At 45.1% G+C, this 13,802-nt stretch overlaps 1 protein-coding gene across 1 annotated transcript; it reads left to right on the forward strand.

The window, feature by feature from the left end:
• The first annotated feature begins 11 nt into the window (after positions 1-11).
• kcnn4 (potassium intermediate/small conductance calcium-activated channel, subfamily N, member 4) lies at positions 12-12,957 on the forward strand. The gene is made up of 9 exons (XM_076160754.1): positions 12-485; positions 3,246-3,341; positions 4,348-4,784; positions 5,792-5,927; positions 8,166-8,276; positions 10,089-10,210; positions 11,354-11,423; positions 11,706-11,872; positions 11,997-12,957. Exons 1-9 carry the CDS (start codon positions 153-155, stop codon positions 11,998-12,000), a joined length of 1,476 nt encoding a protein of 491 aa, XP_076016869.1. The 5' UTR covers positions 12-152; the 3' UTR covers positions 12,001-12,957.
• The last annotated feature ends 845 nt before the right edge of the window (positions 12,958-13,802 follow it).

The raw sequence follows: 13,802 nt of genomic DNA on the forward strand, positions 1-13,802 counted from the left end.
CCTCGCCTCGCACCGCACCGCGCCGCGGAGGTGTGAAGGTGAGCGCATATAAGCCCGCCGCTGTTTGGTTGAGCGTCAAAAGAGACGCGGGCCTGGAGCGCAGCGGAACGGTAGTGTGTCTTCACCAGCTCGGGAGGAGCGACGCATGGTGGATGGAGCAACAGGCGGAGACGGAGACGACGCCGGGAGTAGCAGCAGCCCGGCCAGTGGACACGGAGGAGGAGATGGAGATGATAGACCGTAGCCGGCAGCGCGGCGGCGCCACGGTGGACTGTGACGGCGGCGTGCGTGACCCGGAGAACGTGTCCGCGCCGCTCGCCTTCCCCGGGACTCAGAAGAGGGGAAACTACCTGTCCAGGCTGCGGGACAGAAAGCTGCTGCTCGAGGAGAAGAAGTTCCTGTGCTCGGCCGCTCTGTGCATGGGAGTGCTGGGGATCCTGCTCATGATCATCCACTCTGAAATATGTCGCCTCAGCTTTCAGCCGGTAAGTGACGTCATGCGTGATGGAATTGATTACTTCAGAATTCAGAAGTGTGCGGGAATTTTTGTTTCATTTCATTTCTCGCCTACTCACGTTGGTGAAACCGATACTCGAGCCTCCAGAGCTCCTTGTGTTTCAGATATTAGTCCGACCAAACAAAGTCTGAGCTCAGAGAAGTCATTAAAAAAATTAAAGGGTTAATATCCCACCAGATCCTCTTTAACATAATTGGACGTAATTGGTGTAGAAAGTCACATTCTTGGACAATTGGTTGTATTTGTTTGGTCGTAACTACTTCCTTGATCAGCCTCATGCAGCCTGAGCACCTGGACTCTGAACCTCCCTGACCTCCTCATTAGTCAGTCCACTTCCAGACACACTCTTTGGTAGCACAGCCTCATGACATTAACACGCAGATCTCAGTGGATAACAATGCCAGGCCACACAATCAACAAATTATTAACTCCCCCTGACTTCCTACAGCACACGCCAGCTCCACATGTGGAAAAAAGTCCTCATGCGTGCCGCTTAAACATCAGACCACCTCTGTGCTGTGGAGTTAGTGATTGATTACAGCGTCCAAGAGCCCCGCATTTCTGTTTAAATCCTTCAGCAAGCAACCAGTGGAAATATGTCCCGACCTTCAAAGTGTTGTTGTCCTTAGATTTGGAGCTGGAGAGGCACTGGGGTGAACTGAAAGGTGCTGCAAACCTTGAACAGGTGTTGTGTGTTGATCCCTAACAGGCATCAGCTTTGCTACCATGGAAATGCTGATGCAGTGGAAAAGCTTATTATTTTGGAGAAGCTGCATCGCTGATTTAACCACATCTTATATAAGCATCATCAACATTCATCTCCTTTTAAATTTTGCATCAGGTCCAAGTCACTTGTGTGAGCTGCTTAGTCGCTCTTACACACACACACACACACACACACACACACACACACACACACACACACACACACACACACACACACACACACACACACACACACACACACACACACACACACACACAGCAGGCTTATGTCAACACTGTGCAGGACTTTGGCACTGGTCAGTCGTGCCTCCTTATAGGTTATTTTGAAACCCATTTTCAGTATCCTGCAGGGTATTTTGATGATGATGACGAAGCTGAGGGCCTCTCAAAGTTACTCCAGTCTACAAAGTGATATTTTAAGCAAACCTTCTCATGGTTATGCACCAAAACAGAGCTATTAATGGGAAGTTTTTCCACATTTCCCTACTTCCCTTTCAGTGACTTCAGGCTATCGTTCCACATCATTTGGTGTATAATTGGTGTGTTTGAATGGGCACTGAGTTTGTTGAGGTGGTGTATGATGCTGGGCTAGAGTCTCTGTGCACTTTGACCTTGATGTGACCTCGTGTCCACTTTTCAGAGACCTTGTTCAGACCTTCTTTGACTGATAAGAAGTTGAGTTCAGAGCTGCACATGGTGTCATAGAGGTTTTTGATGATTTATTAAAGCAGTTTGGCCGTCATGCAGCAGCTAATTGGTGAGGTTAAGATCATAATTGGCTGCCGTCGTGATTGGTTGGAACGAAAACTGCAGACTCATGAGTCATAGCTGGCACACGGTTTAGAACCTCTGCCGTCACCACAAGACCACATTTAGTTCCCCTCGCCTGTGATTCAGGACTCAGACTCCAGCTGTTATCACCTGCATCCAATGAGCTACAGATTTACACCATGAATACAAATAAATGTTCTGGCAAAGTCAAACAGATACTCAGAATTCCAAAAGAATAGAAAACCTGCTCTACTGGATCCACTTAAATGGTTGAGTGGCTTTGAAGTGTCACAGCAGGGAATGTGTACGGTAAGATGATGGTGAGAATGCCCTGTTGTGATCCTTTTGGGGCCAACAATCTTCAGGTTTCAGTTCCTCCCTGAAAGCAAACCAGCTGCATCTAGTCTGTGTATACCTGACACCAACGGAAACATGGCTCCTTCATCATCAGCAGGTGATTAGTCACTGGCAGAGGCAACAAGTGGCCACACTAGAAGTACAACTTGTGTGTTTTTATGTTTGTGTGTGCATTGTTCCCATTGTGCACTGATGAATCGACCACCATGTTTTCCGTGAGCCGTAAGTGCCGTTCGTGTCCTGTCTTGGGTGGCCTGTGCTTAAATTGGCGAATTCGCTGTCCATCCAAAACTGAGTAACAACCCATGTTGAGGTTCTTCAATGGCCTTGAAATTTCTGTTTCCAACATGAAACCGTTACAAAAACAATTTCAGAACCTCTGCAGGCATCACGCCGGTGTTGTGGATTGTGGTGAGTGTGGAGCGTTTGTGGCGTCTCCCAATTGGCTCTGGATGAACTACACACATAATGCGAACGCGACGGGAGAGAGACGCGGAAAACAAGGTGCTTTGCCAACGGACGTCACACTGCAGCACCTACACGCTCAAGTTTCCTCCAGTACGAAAGTTTGCAATTATCTTTTAACTGTTAACCACAATATAAACCTCCACTGATGTTCCATCACTTGCACTGACACGAGTCGAGTCCCTGTGATGTGGCCGCTGCTTGGTTGGTCATATCTGTTTTTTGAACTCGGCTGAATTATAGATCAGCCAACATTTCTCTACATTGGGGATAAGTTGTATTCATCTGCAGTGACCTCAAGTCTCTTTACTTGATACATTAGTTTCAGCAGGATTGGTCTTGGTTGCGTAATAAGAGAGTCTTGAATCAAATCGCTTTCCTTTCTCACTCTTCACTGTTTCCTTTCCAGGGCTCAAATGCTGCCTTCATCCTCAACTGTTTCATCAGCCTGTCCACCGCGTGTCTCCTGATCAGCCTGGCAGTTTTCCATTACAAGGACGTGAGGGTGAGTTTACTTGTTTTTTGGTTCCCATATTTTCGATATTTGCCTTCTGTAGACTTCAGTTTGTGCTGCTCAGGTAATCTTCTCATTTTACTCTGACGGGGTTTCGTGCGTCGCCGGTGCCAGTGACGCCTGTTTCAGATCAGCCCCCCGGTTAGAGGGGGGGATACTTGAGTAGCAGCTCTCGGTCCACTGATGGTAGCCTCAACACTCGTGATCTGTGTTGTATTTGCGGAGAAATGCTGGATCGAACCCCAGAATGCAAAGCTGCGCCCAATGTTTGGATGGTTTCTTTCCAATAAACACAGTTTGCTGCGTGTCGATACGTTTGTGGATTTGGCGGAAGCAAAACAGTGTAAACATTCAGTCATTTACTTTCATCCTCACACTCACTCCAGGCACATGAGTAATCAATAAAGTATGAACAGAGTACAACAAGCAGCAGAACCCGTTTTAACTCCACGACTCTGACATGCAGCAGTAGCTTCCCATGCTGATCTTGGACCGACTGCCTGTTTTACTGGTTTACTGGCTCCTGCTTTGGACTAATGTTTGGCTGATGAAGGTGCTTGGAGGAGATGGGGCAAAGAGAGGAAAGAGTCAGGATGGAGCCGAACATGTGCTTAAATCTAACTGACAGGCAGCTCACATGATACAGTTTCAGTCTAATTATATCAGAGGATTTATTGATTGATTGCTGCAAAAATGGTAATTTGCCCAATTAGAACATATTGGACTGTGTTGTTGATGATGCTAAACACACACATGCAGCTCTGCTCGTGTACTGTGAATACTGGCCTGTCAAAAAATGAGCCTGTCTGGCATTCCAGACTGGCTCATTTTATGACTTCCCTTTTACTAATATTTGGCAACCAGTATGGGAATGAGCACAGATTGTTAATGCTGCTTTCTTAGAGGAATATTTGTTCAGATCTGTTCACCTGTAATCATCAGTATTTGCCCTCCTCCATTTCTAACCGCTCTTCTTTTGCTCTCCTCCATCCTTCAGCTGTTCATCATTGATCATAACTACATCGACTGGCGTATTGCCATGACCGGTCGCAGAGTTCTTTTGTTCATCCTGGAGCTGTTGGTTTGTTCCATCCACCCTGTTGGCACATACTGGAGCCTTCACCTCCCTACTAACTCCTCCTCCCCAGCACTGCCCTGTGTGTCTGAAGATCACGGTGTAGCTCTGATGGACCTGGAAAGGCTGGCGTGCATCCTGATGTTCCTCCGCCTGTACCTGGTGCACCGGGTCATGCTGCTGCACAGCAAAGTGCTTCTGAGCGCCTCCTACAGGAGCGTCGGCTCGCTCAACAGCATCAAATTCACCTTCCGCTTAGTTCTCAAGATGATGTTGAACAAATACCCCACGCGCATGTTGATGGTCTTCATCATGTTCTTCTGGATCACGGCGTCGTGGATGCTGACGCTGTGTGAGAGGTAGGCGTCATCTGTGTCATCTGTATCCTCCGGAGACCCTGCGTCCTCATATGTGGACATTACATTTTTCCTCCACTACACCTTATATATCATTGCTTAATTTAAACCTGTTGTCCTCATATCTGGACATTTGTCACTGCACTCTTGTGATATAAATACAATGGCTTGCTAGTAAACAGAGAAGGCAAAAGAAATGGGTTGTACTCTTTGTGATCACATTATTAGGTCTGACTAAACCCACATAGCAAGGAGAAATTAAAAATGCATACAAAGTAAACGGACAGGTCTCTGGAGGTTCAGGATGTTATAAAGGAAATGTGTGTTGATGGTTATCAGGCAAGTTATGAACAAAAGGATAATTTATCTTATCTATCTATTAAAATCAACCATAAACTAACAGACGGATGTAATGTTCAATCATTAACAAAAGACACTACACCCTGTTTCAGTTCTGTGGGCCCTGATGTGTAAATGCTGCTCCACACAACATAAACACCAAAAATCTAATGTCATAAAAAAACACAAGATAATGACTTTTTTATCCTCTTTCTCACACATTAGATGGTTTGGTGCACTTCCATTTTGCCCCAAATGGTGAATCCACTCAGTTATTCTCTGTGGGTTTCCAATAGTCATCTTTTTTTTCCCTCAAACAAATTATTGCGCAACACCTCACTGATGCCAGCTTGATGTCAGCAGAACAAAGGTGAAGTCATTATCCAAACCTGATAAGGCTGTGTGTTGGCATACTGCCAGTTATAATTTGTTTACCCCTCCTAGAGGACGGATCAACGCACAATAACCTTTTGTATGTTTAGTTACGCTTCCATGCATACATGACGGCATGTGACATTTCCAGCGGCGCTCGCTTCCTGTCTTCTACCGTACCGTCGCACATCGACATCGATTACAGACTGATAAACACTTTTATCACCATTTTGGTCAGGAAATGACAAACCACAAGATTGTGCGTCTTAATCTGTGTTACTCTCTGTCTCTCCCTGCAGGCACACCCATGAGTCTACAGCTCACATGGGCACGGCCATGTGGCTCATAGCCATCACCTTCCTCACTGTGGGCTATGGGGACGTGTCGCCGTACACCAGCTGTGGCAAAGTGGTTTGTCTCTTCGCCGGCCTCTTGGTAACTAAACACAACAACATGCAACACTTAAACTGGACACGGTAGAAAGTCATTCTTTCATTTGTTTCATTCTCATTGCATTCATCACGCAGCAAACAGGTTTTAAATGCATTGCTGAATAAATAAGAGAGTTCTGTTGTACAGATTGACACACTGTGCGTACTGAAGAACAAATTCTCTGCTCTTTAATGATGGATTTCGTTGTTTTAGTTTCTCTGGATAGGAATGAAATCAGTTTGTTCGACAATAATGAGTTTAACGCACATGAGCGGGCACAAAGAATGCCTTATCTTTGTCAAATCTCACCCACAGCTTGATTGAACACACTCCTTACATCTCCTGTTTTGAATTTTGCTTGATTTTGTGCAAGTTTCCATTCTGTTCTCTCGTCTCTCCCACTGCATTCCGTTCTGTTCTACCACGTTCCATTCAGTCCTGCTACGTTTTTCGATTGCAATTAGTCTATTCTGATTTGTCCTGTTTTGATCGATTTTTAGCTCCATTAAGTCCATTCCATTGTGTTGTATTGCCTCCATTCAGTCTGCTCGGCTCTGTTCTCTTCTGTCTCTCTGTTCCATGAGATGATGCACATTTCTGTCTCATCCATACAGTTCTTTGTTCCATTCCGCTTTTATTCTGCTCCATTTCAGTCAACGCCTCCCCTGTTCTCTCACTCAGTTCTATTCTGTTTTGTTTGGTTCTGCACTCCAATATTTAGACACATTTACCAGTCAGCTGCTGTCAGCTGCACACCCGAGCGGTGCTGAAAGACGGTCATGTGTGTAATTTAGATCATTTCACACACACGCACACCCTGTAGTGAGTTTGTGCTGAGTGATGACTTTGTCTCTTGTTCCTCATGGTTATATCAGAAATTGGTTAAAGATCACACACATAAATCATTGAGCCTCATTTAAATGAACGCAATGAATCAGGCAATCTAATAAATTTCATTTCATTAGTAAGATTATGACCGATGAGCCGACCTCACCATGATAACTACAGGTTGTGCATGTCAAGTAAAAGTGAAATAAATCTTTCAAACTTTCTTTCTGTAAGCAAGACTGATAAGGTGCGTGCGTGTGTGGGTGTGTTGCTGTTTTCTCGTCGTGAGCACGAGTCGTTGTCGAGACACCTCGATGACACGGTGGAAAATGACTCTCTCCCTCCTCTTTACTCGGTGTTTTCACAAGCCTCGATCGCTTACACAGGGAAACTTTCCGACATATCCATTTTTAGGTGGTTTATAGCATTTGGCACTACTACAACAGGAGGGAGGGCATGCCAACCTGTTCCCATGGAAACAACAAAGCATTCCTTCTCCCATCAGGGCACTTGTGTGAGCCAGTGATGGAGCGATGCTCACACCTGCAATACGGCCGAGCACGGCTGCTCAGGCGCAACTCGGTCCGCATCTGTGTTCAGGGGGAGCGACGTCATCGTTTTTCATCCTTTCTCTGTGTGTGTGTGTGTGTGTGGATGGATCCTGGAAACCGTTTTTGTTATGTTGTACCTCCCTGGTTTCACATGTATTGACAGATCTGTTCAGTGTTTGGCTGATGGGAGGAAGAATGAAGATATTGTGCTAGGTTTGTTGAAATGGCTGATGAGACTTGTCATGCACATGCTCCATCATGCTCTCTCTCTCCTTCTCTCTCTCTCTAACGCTGCATACACAAACAGGATAACAGGTAAAGACCGCTTCATTTCTATTATCTATTGTGAACATGGTTTGTGTTTGCCGTGATGACGTGAGTCTGTAGTTCCCTTTGCAGCAGTGTCACCACACTGTCCTCAGGGGAAGCCACCACTCACACAGACAGCTGTCTTTAACCATCAATCTCTCCTGTCTTTAACCATCAAACTCTCCTGTGTGTAAATAACTTTGATTTATTAAGCGAAACCACATGAGAATGAAGATCAACATTTAGTGTTTTGAATAAGTGCTTACCCTCAAGGAGACTGACTGATACAAATTACTCATTCAAAACTTGCGTAATTCTAAAAAAACCTTTATTTGAGCCTTGTTGTGCTGTTTCTTCGTGATATCAGCCGGTTACACTCGTGAGAATCAGACAGATGTGCTGTCTGTCATGATTCAGTCCCGCAGGGCGTGAGAAGAAGCCCAGTATCAGCCATGATTGCTGACATGCTCACTGAGAAACTTTGTATGAGTCTAGGCAGATGCTAACTTTATCGGTAACCATGCCAACAGTTCTTTGTGTGTTTGGGCTTTAGGGTGTAGCCTGCACTGCCATGCTGGTTGCAGTCGTTGCCAAGAAGCTGGCGCTGAACAAAGGAGAGGAGTATGTACACTACTTCATGATGAACATCCAGACTACTAAACGGGTAAGAGCAATATAATAGATTATGTTTAGCAGCATTTTGCTAATAATTCTGTCTTATCATTTACTTCATGCTGTCTAATGAGTGTCGTGTCAGCAGGGATGTACAAGATGTTGCATGTCATATTTTGATGACATCATAGGTTCACTTGTCCCATCTAGCTAAAAATGTTTGTGTTGTTTGTACAGACACGTTGGAACGAATTCTGTAAACTGTAGAAGGCGACTCATCAGAACATTACATTAACATTACGATCATTTGGCAGACGCTTTTATCCAAAGCGACTTACATTACATTACCACCCTTCGCAGAGGGGGGAGCAATTGAGGATTCGGTGCCTTGCTCAGGGGCACCTCGGCAGGGGCTCGAACCGGCGACCCTCCGGTTTCCAAGCGGAAGCACTACCCACTACCCACTGAGCCACTGCCTCACTGACTTTGTTACTTTGATCTGTATGATCTAGGGGAGACCATCGGCCTGATGGTTGTGATGTAATGAACACTTGCACCTTTTAGCTTATAACATTTGAACCATGAGTCACAGTATCAAAAATGTTCCTGAGGTCCTTTGGTTTGTCTATGCCAGTTTGTCTGCTGAAGTTGAGGGGCGTGGCTCATTTTACATACAACGCTGTATCTCATGAATGAATCAGTCTAGTGTAACCAGTCTTGGTAGATCTGTGCACTCACTACTTGTGCAAAAATTAAAATGTCAATCAACCTGATGGTGGCGCTGTGATGTTTTGAGCTCAAATTTCCCCATACAGTTGACTATCTGCACTTACATCAGAGGTTAATGTAGTGGAGCTCAAACCAGAAAAAGAAGGACGAGGGGAAACTGGGTCGTGATGACAGGACGGAAGTGTTTTTTTTCCTTTCCATGTGGCATGCATGTTATGGTTTTGGAGTATTTTTATAATATTTTTTCCTTAAAAATAGGGCATGGCAGAGGACAGAATGGTGTGGGAAAAGGGTCTCTGGGGCTCTGCTCAGCTTTTTAAAGCTTTGCAAGGCGTCAAACTGAGGAAATAATCTGGTCCCTCTCAGGAAAGAAGCTCGTCAGTTCAGGGCACAGAGATGGGACAGGAAACTGGCCCTGCTAACTGTGTGTGTGTGTGTCTGTGTGCACTGATGTAGCCATGACAGGATTCATGTGTTGATGTAGGATGAAGAAGTGTCTAAAACAAAAAATGTACAAAATGTGTTTTCATAATGCCTGTCTACATTAATCCATAGTCTTATTGTGAGCTTTGGTTTGCTGTGTTTGACTGCTATTGGTCTGCTGCTTTGGAGGATACAACCATTTCCTTTCTCACAGGCTGCATCCTGTCACTCGGTGCATCTCTGTGTCTTGCTTGTGTTTTGGTATGTGTGTGTGTGAGTGTGTGTCCTTCTGAACTTTTTGGTGTTATCCAGAATTGCACTGATGGGAACAAGGGAAGATGTGGGGATGCGGACGGTGATGGGGCCACTATTAATAACCTCCACAACAGGGCCACAGTGACATCACAGGGTCGATTCAGTGGTTTTGGCAGGAAGACCTGAAGGGACGTTAATAGAATCAAAGTGAAAGGTGGCAAAAGTGGAAACGCTGGATTTCTCTTTGATTCCTTTGCAGCTCAAACCAAAGCCATGTAGTTTGACCTGAATGCAACATCAGTAGAGCAAATGTGGATTTAGTTGGTCAGTTGGGATGAATCCTGTTCCCAATTCCAGTACTGTTTGGTATGAAGTCAGCTGTAATAACGATGAACATGGTATAGAGTCGGTTCTCATGTTGAGTTGATTGATGGGGCTTTCTTTGTCTTTTCATCAGCTCCGCCACGCCGCTGCTAATGTGCTGAGGGAATGCTGGCTCCTGCACCGCACCACCCTGAAGAGCAGAAGCCGCAGGGAGCACCGGCGACGCCAGCGCTGCTTTCTGGACGCCATCATCGCGTAAGCAAATCACAATTGACGCCTTCATGGAGGACGTTTGTGTTTGTGTGGTTTAATTTTGTCGTCTTACGGATCATTAACTCACCATCAACACGTAATGGCAGAATCAGTTCATTTAGATGAGCTGTTAAGTTTGTCTCTGCCCTCCATACAGGGAAGAGTGCTGCATAGGGACATGCATCCCATCATGTTACAATATATGAATGATTGTAATGAAATCAACATGTCATCTGAGATACCAGGAGGGGAAACAGGGAAACGGTTTGAGGAACTGAGTTGTTTACGTTCGCATTTTTTCTTTTTTCCTCATGAGTTGTTTCTCATCCTTGTTATTCAACTGCACCTCCTCCTAAGTGGATTACACAAGACAGGAAACTCACAAGTGTGGCCGTACGGTTCCGTATCCTGACAACAGGATTTTGTGTGTGTGTGTGTGTGTGTTGCATGGGTGGAAGGACTGTACATCCTGCTTTCACTGTGCAGAATCACCATGGAAAGTCAGAGCAGGAGACGCCTGAGTCCCTTTTTTTCAAATTTGGAGCAGAAAACCACTGTGGCTTTTCTTATCTACTTCAGCAACTGCTTGCAATCAAGGACGCACAACTGTTCCAGGGTTTCATATTTTCTTTTTGGGGGGGGGGGGGTTCCATCTATCTGATATACTATATTTAGCATTCTCCACTCTTAAATGTCAGCGATCCAACAGAGTGATTCTGCATCTTCAAAGCTACCATTGCATTTGCTTCTGTAGTCATCAGGGATAGACTGAGTGAATGACCTCTGACCTCTGCAGTCCCTGGTAATGAGGTTTTGCAAGCCTTCACACTTGCTGTACTTGGCCAGGACTGAGGGGCCACTTCGTCCCATCTAGCAATCACAGACATCTGTGTCGCCCATATTTTACAATAGAGACCTACGGGCTTTGGGGAGGCTAGGAGTGATTACAAACACAACATGCCTCCTGCATATGAGTTTTATTAATGCTCATCTAGCTGTCTGCATGTTTCTTTACAGGACAGGGTTCCTTTCTGTTATAAAAGTTACTCCAGAGCAACCAGAGCCACACACACAACCTGAACCCTCTGCTCACTTTTGTGGTTAAAATACTTCCACATGACTGAGATCTTTTGCTCATTTTCACAGATTCCGGCATTTGCGCCTCCATCAAAAACAACTGAGACACGACTCCAGTGAGATGGTGGACCTCCCCAAGGTACATTACTGCAAAATACTACAATTGGACAGGCTAATGCCCATTCAGATTGCCACAATGCTTATTCAGTATGTTACAGCTTAGTTAATCACTGAGTGTTCAGGCATATAAAAATACCTGATAGGTACTTTATTCAGCCCATTGGGGAAATTCAAGAAAATGGGAGACTGATTTGCATGACTGCAAATGTCTGAATTCTAAACCATGCATATCTATTTTATAGAAAATATACCTAACAATGCATAAATGAGAAAGAATTTGCATTTATATGGATTTCAACAGCTGCACCAGATCATGACAGACCTGAGCAACAATTGGAACAGCTGGTGTCAGAAGGTCGAGGTGCGTCTCCGCATCTTGGAAGAGAAGGTGGACAACCTGAATCGTGCTTTCGAAATAACATCAGAGCTGCTGTGTCAGGTCCTGGACCCCCCAAACCGAGAGAACAGGTACAGTCAAACCAGGCTAGCAGCTACGAGTCACGCTGCTCAACCACAGCATCACAGTGCAGCACCTGCACTGGACCCTGTTTAGATTTGATTGATGGTTCAGCCCCATAATGTGCCTTTGCAGGTGACATGATGGCCTCGGTGTTTTTCGTTTCCCATGAAAATGGGAAGAGAACTACTTTGTCCAGAGCTGCTACATTCTGGACCTGCTGCTCCACTCCGAGGACGTGGCAAGACGGCTTACGTCTGTCAAACTATTCTAATGCTTTTTATTTTTCTGTGGACGAATGACAGAGCTTTTTTTTAACAGGTGTAATTAAGACAATACAGAAAGAACTGCAACAAGGACGGCTTTGCTCTTCAACGGCTAATTGGAAGGTGCTATGGAGGATCTCGAAGCCTAATTCATGTGGAATAGAACTAAGGCGTTTAGATGTCTCTGTTCACTGGCAGAGGTTTAATAGTTACCATGTTCATTATTTTTGTGGGGTTGTTTTGTGTACATATTTCATTAGTCTTTTATTGTATTGGAAACTTCATTTTCAATAGTAAAATCTTCAAAATTGGTGTTTGATGTTCATCTGGGCCAGTTTACACCTGTTCTGAGGAGTAGCAACACTTTAGGAGGTCATCGCTTTGGATAAACGCGTCTGCTAAATGTAACGTCGGTGTGGTAGAGGGTGCCCTCCACGGATCGTCGTTTGGAAACACTACAGCTCCATCTTGTGGATATAAGGAATAACAATGCCTCATGCAAAACAACAAAGATATTTATTTTTTTTCCCACCTGAATACTAAAACCCCAAACAAAGTCAACAATGGTATAAACCACAGATTTTGAAACCGTTGATTAAGAATCTGCAATATGGATGAAAGGGGGCCCTAAAGCAACAAATGTGGTGTGATCCGGAAGCTCAACCAGCCACAATGTTAACCACAAAACCACCAAAACACAAGTAAACTGGAAGAACTTTTCCTGGATGTTAAACTGGAGCTGTTTTTTGCTTATTAAATAGAGAGAGTTCCATGTGGATTGATTTTGTATTCTCAAGTGTTAAAAAGCAACAATAAAATAGTTATTCTAACTCAGTTTACTGTGATCATTTGCATGCAATGGAAACGTGTTGAAAAAGAAAAAAAATCTCCAGGACATGCTTGGGATTAAAAACCATTATAAGTGACCGGAAAACCTTTGCTTTTGTAACTCTGTAATACAATATAATCAACTGAACCACATGGCACCACATTAGTCTCTCAAAAATTGCAAACAAAACATATCCATGAATAGCGATTTGTCATTTCAGTGGACTGTTTTTCAGTTGGTGCCATATGTAGGCGGAGGGCCGGACAAAGAGTCGTCCACAGTTGCAGGAAAAAGGCATTTGACACTTTCTGCTTCCTCTTCCTTTACAACTCCATCCAGCCGAGGTACCTTTCCTTAACCTTCCGCTCCTGTGCTCGGCCAATAGTGTAGCTCCCGTGAAAGTCTCCCCGCAGCCCACGCAGATGTAGCTCCCAGCCTCTGCGTGCTGAATGCGGTGTCGCAACAAGTGCAGCCGGCGCTTAAAGGCCCGACCGCACTGGCACCGGTACAAGCGAGGGCCCCTGTGTAGGTAACGGTGGCGGACCACGAGGGACGGCTGCCCTGAGATGGCTCCGCACTGCCGGCATCGGTAAGGGGCCTTAGAGCGCCAGCAGGTGTTCATCCGCTTCATCAAGGCCACCGCTCCACTTACATTCTTAAAGATGGCCAGAATGCTCAGAGAGGGCATGGTTGGATCGGACTGGTTTGTCTTCTGATTTCTGGCATATCCGGTCCGTGAAGGAGAACCTGGGATTTTGACAGGTGAGCAGGGTGATGGTGCATTCTTCTGTTTCTTGACAATCTGCTGTAGAACTGATTTGTTCTTCTTTGAGGCAACCTGAGAGA

Source organism: Genypterus blacodes, unplaced genomic scaffold (assembly GCF_046128005.1).
Source record: "Genypterus blacodes isolate CSIRO-AG114 ecotype Tasmania unplaced genomic scaffold, CSIRO-AGI_Gbla_v1 ptg000107l_1, whole genome shotgun sequence".
NCBI lineage: Eukaryota > Metazoa > Chordata > Actinopteri > Ophidiiformes > Ophidiidae > Genypterus > Genypterus blacodes.

Bases quoted from the DNA above. Each gene is read 5' to 3' on its own strand.
- kcnn4 (XM_076160754.1), top strand. From the start codon at position 153: ATGGAGCAACAGGCGGAGACGGAGACGACGCCGGGAGTAGCAGCAGCC. The intron at 3,342-4,347 runs GTGAGTTTACTT...TCCATCCTTCAG, and splicing joins TCCATTACAAGGACGTGAGG to CTGTTCATCATTGATCATAA. The intron at 8,277-10,088 runs GTAAGAGCAATA...TCTTTTCATCAG, and splicing joins ACATCCAGACTACTAAACGG to CTCCGCCACGCCGCTGCTAA.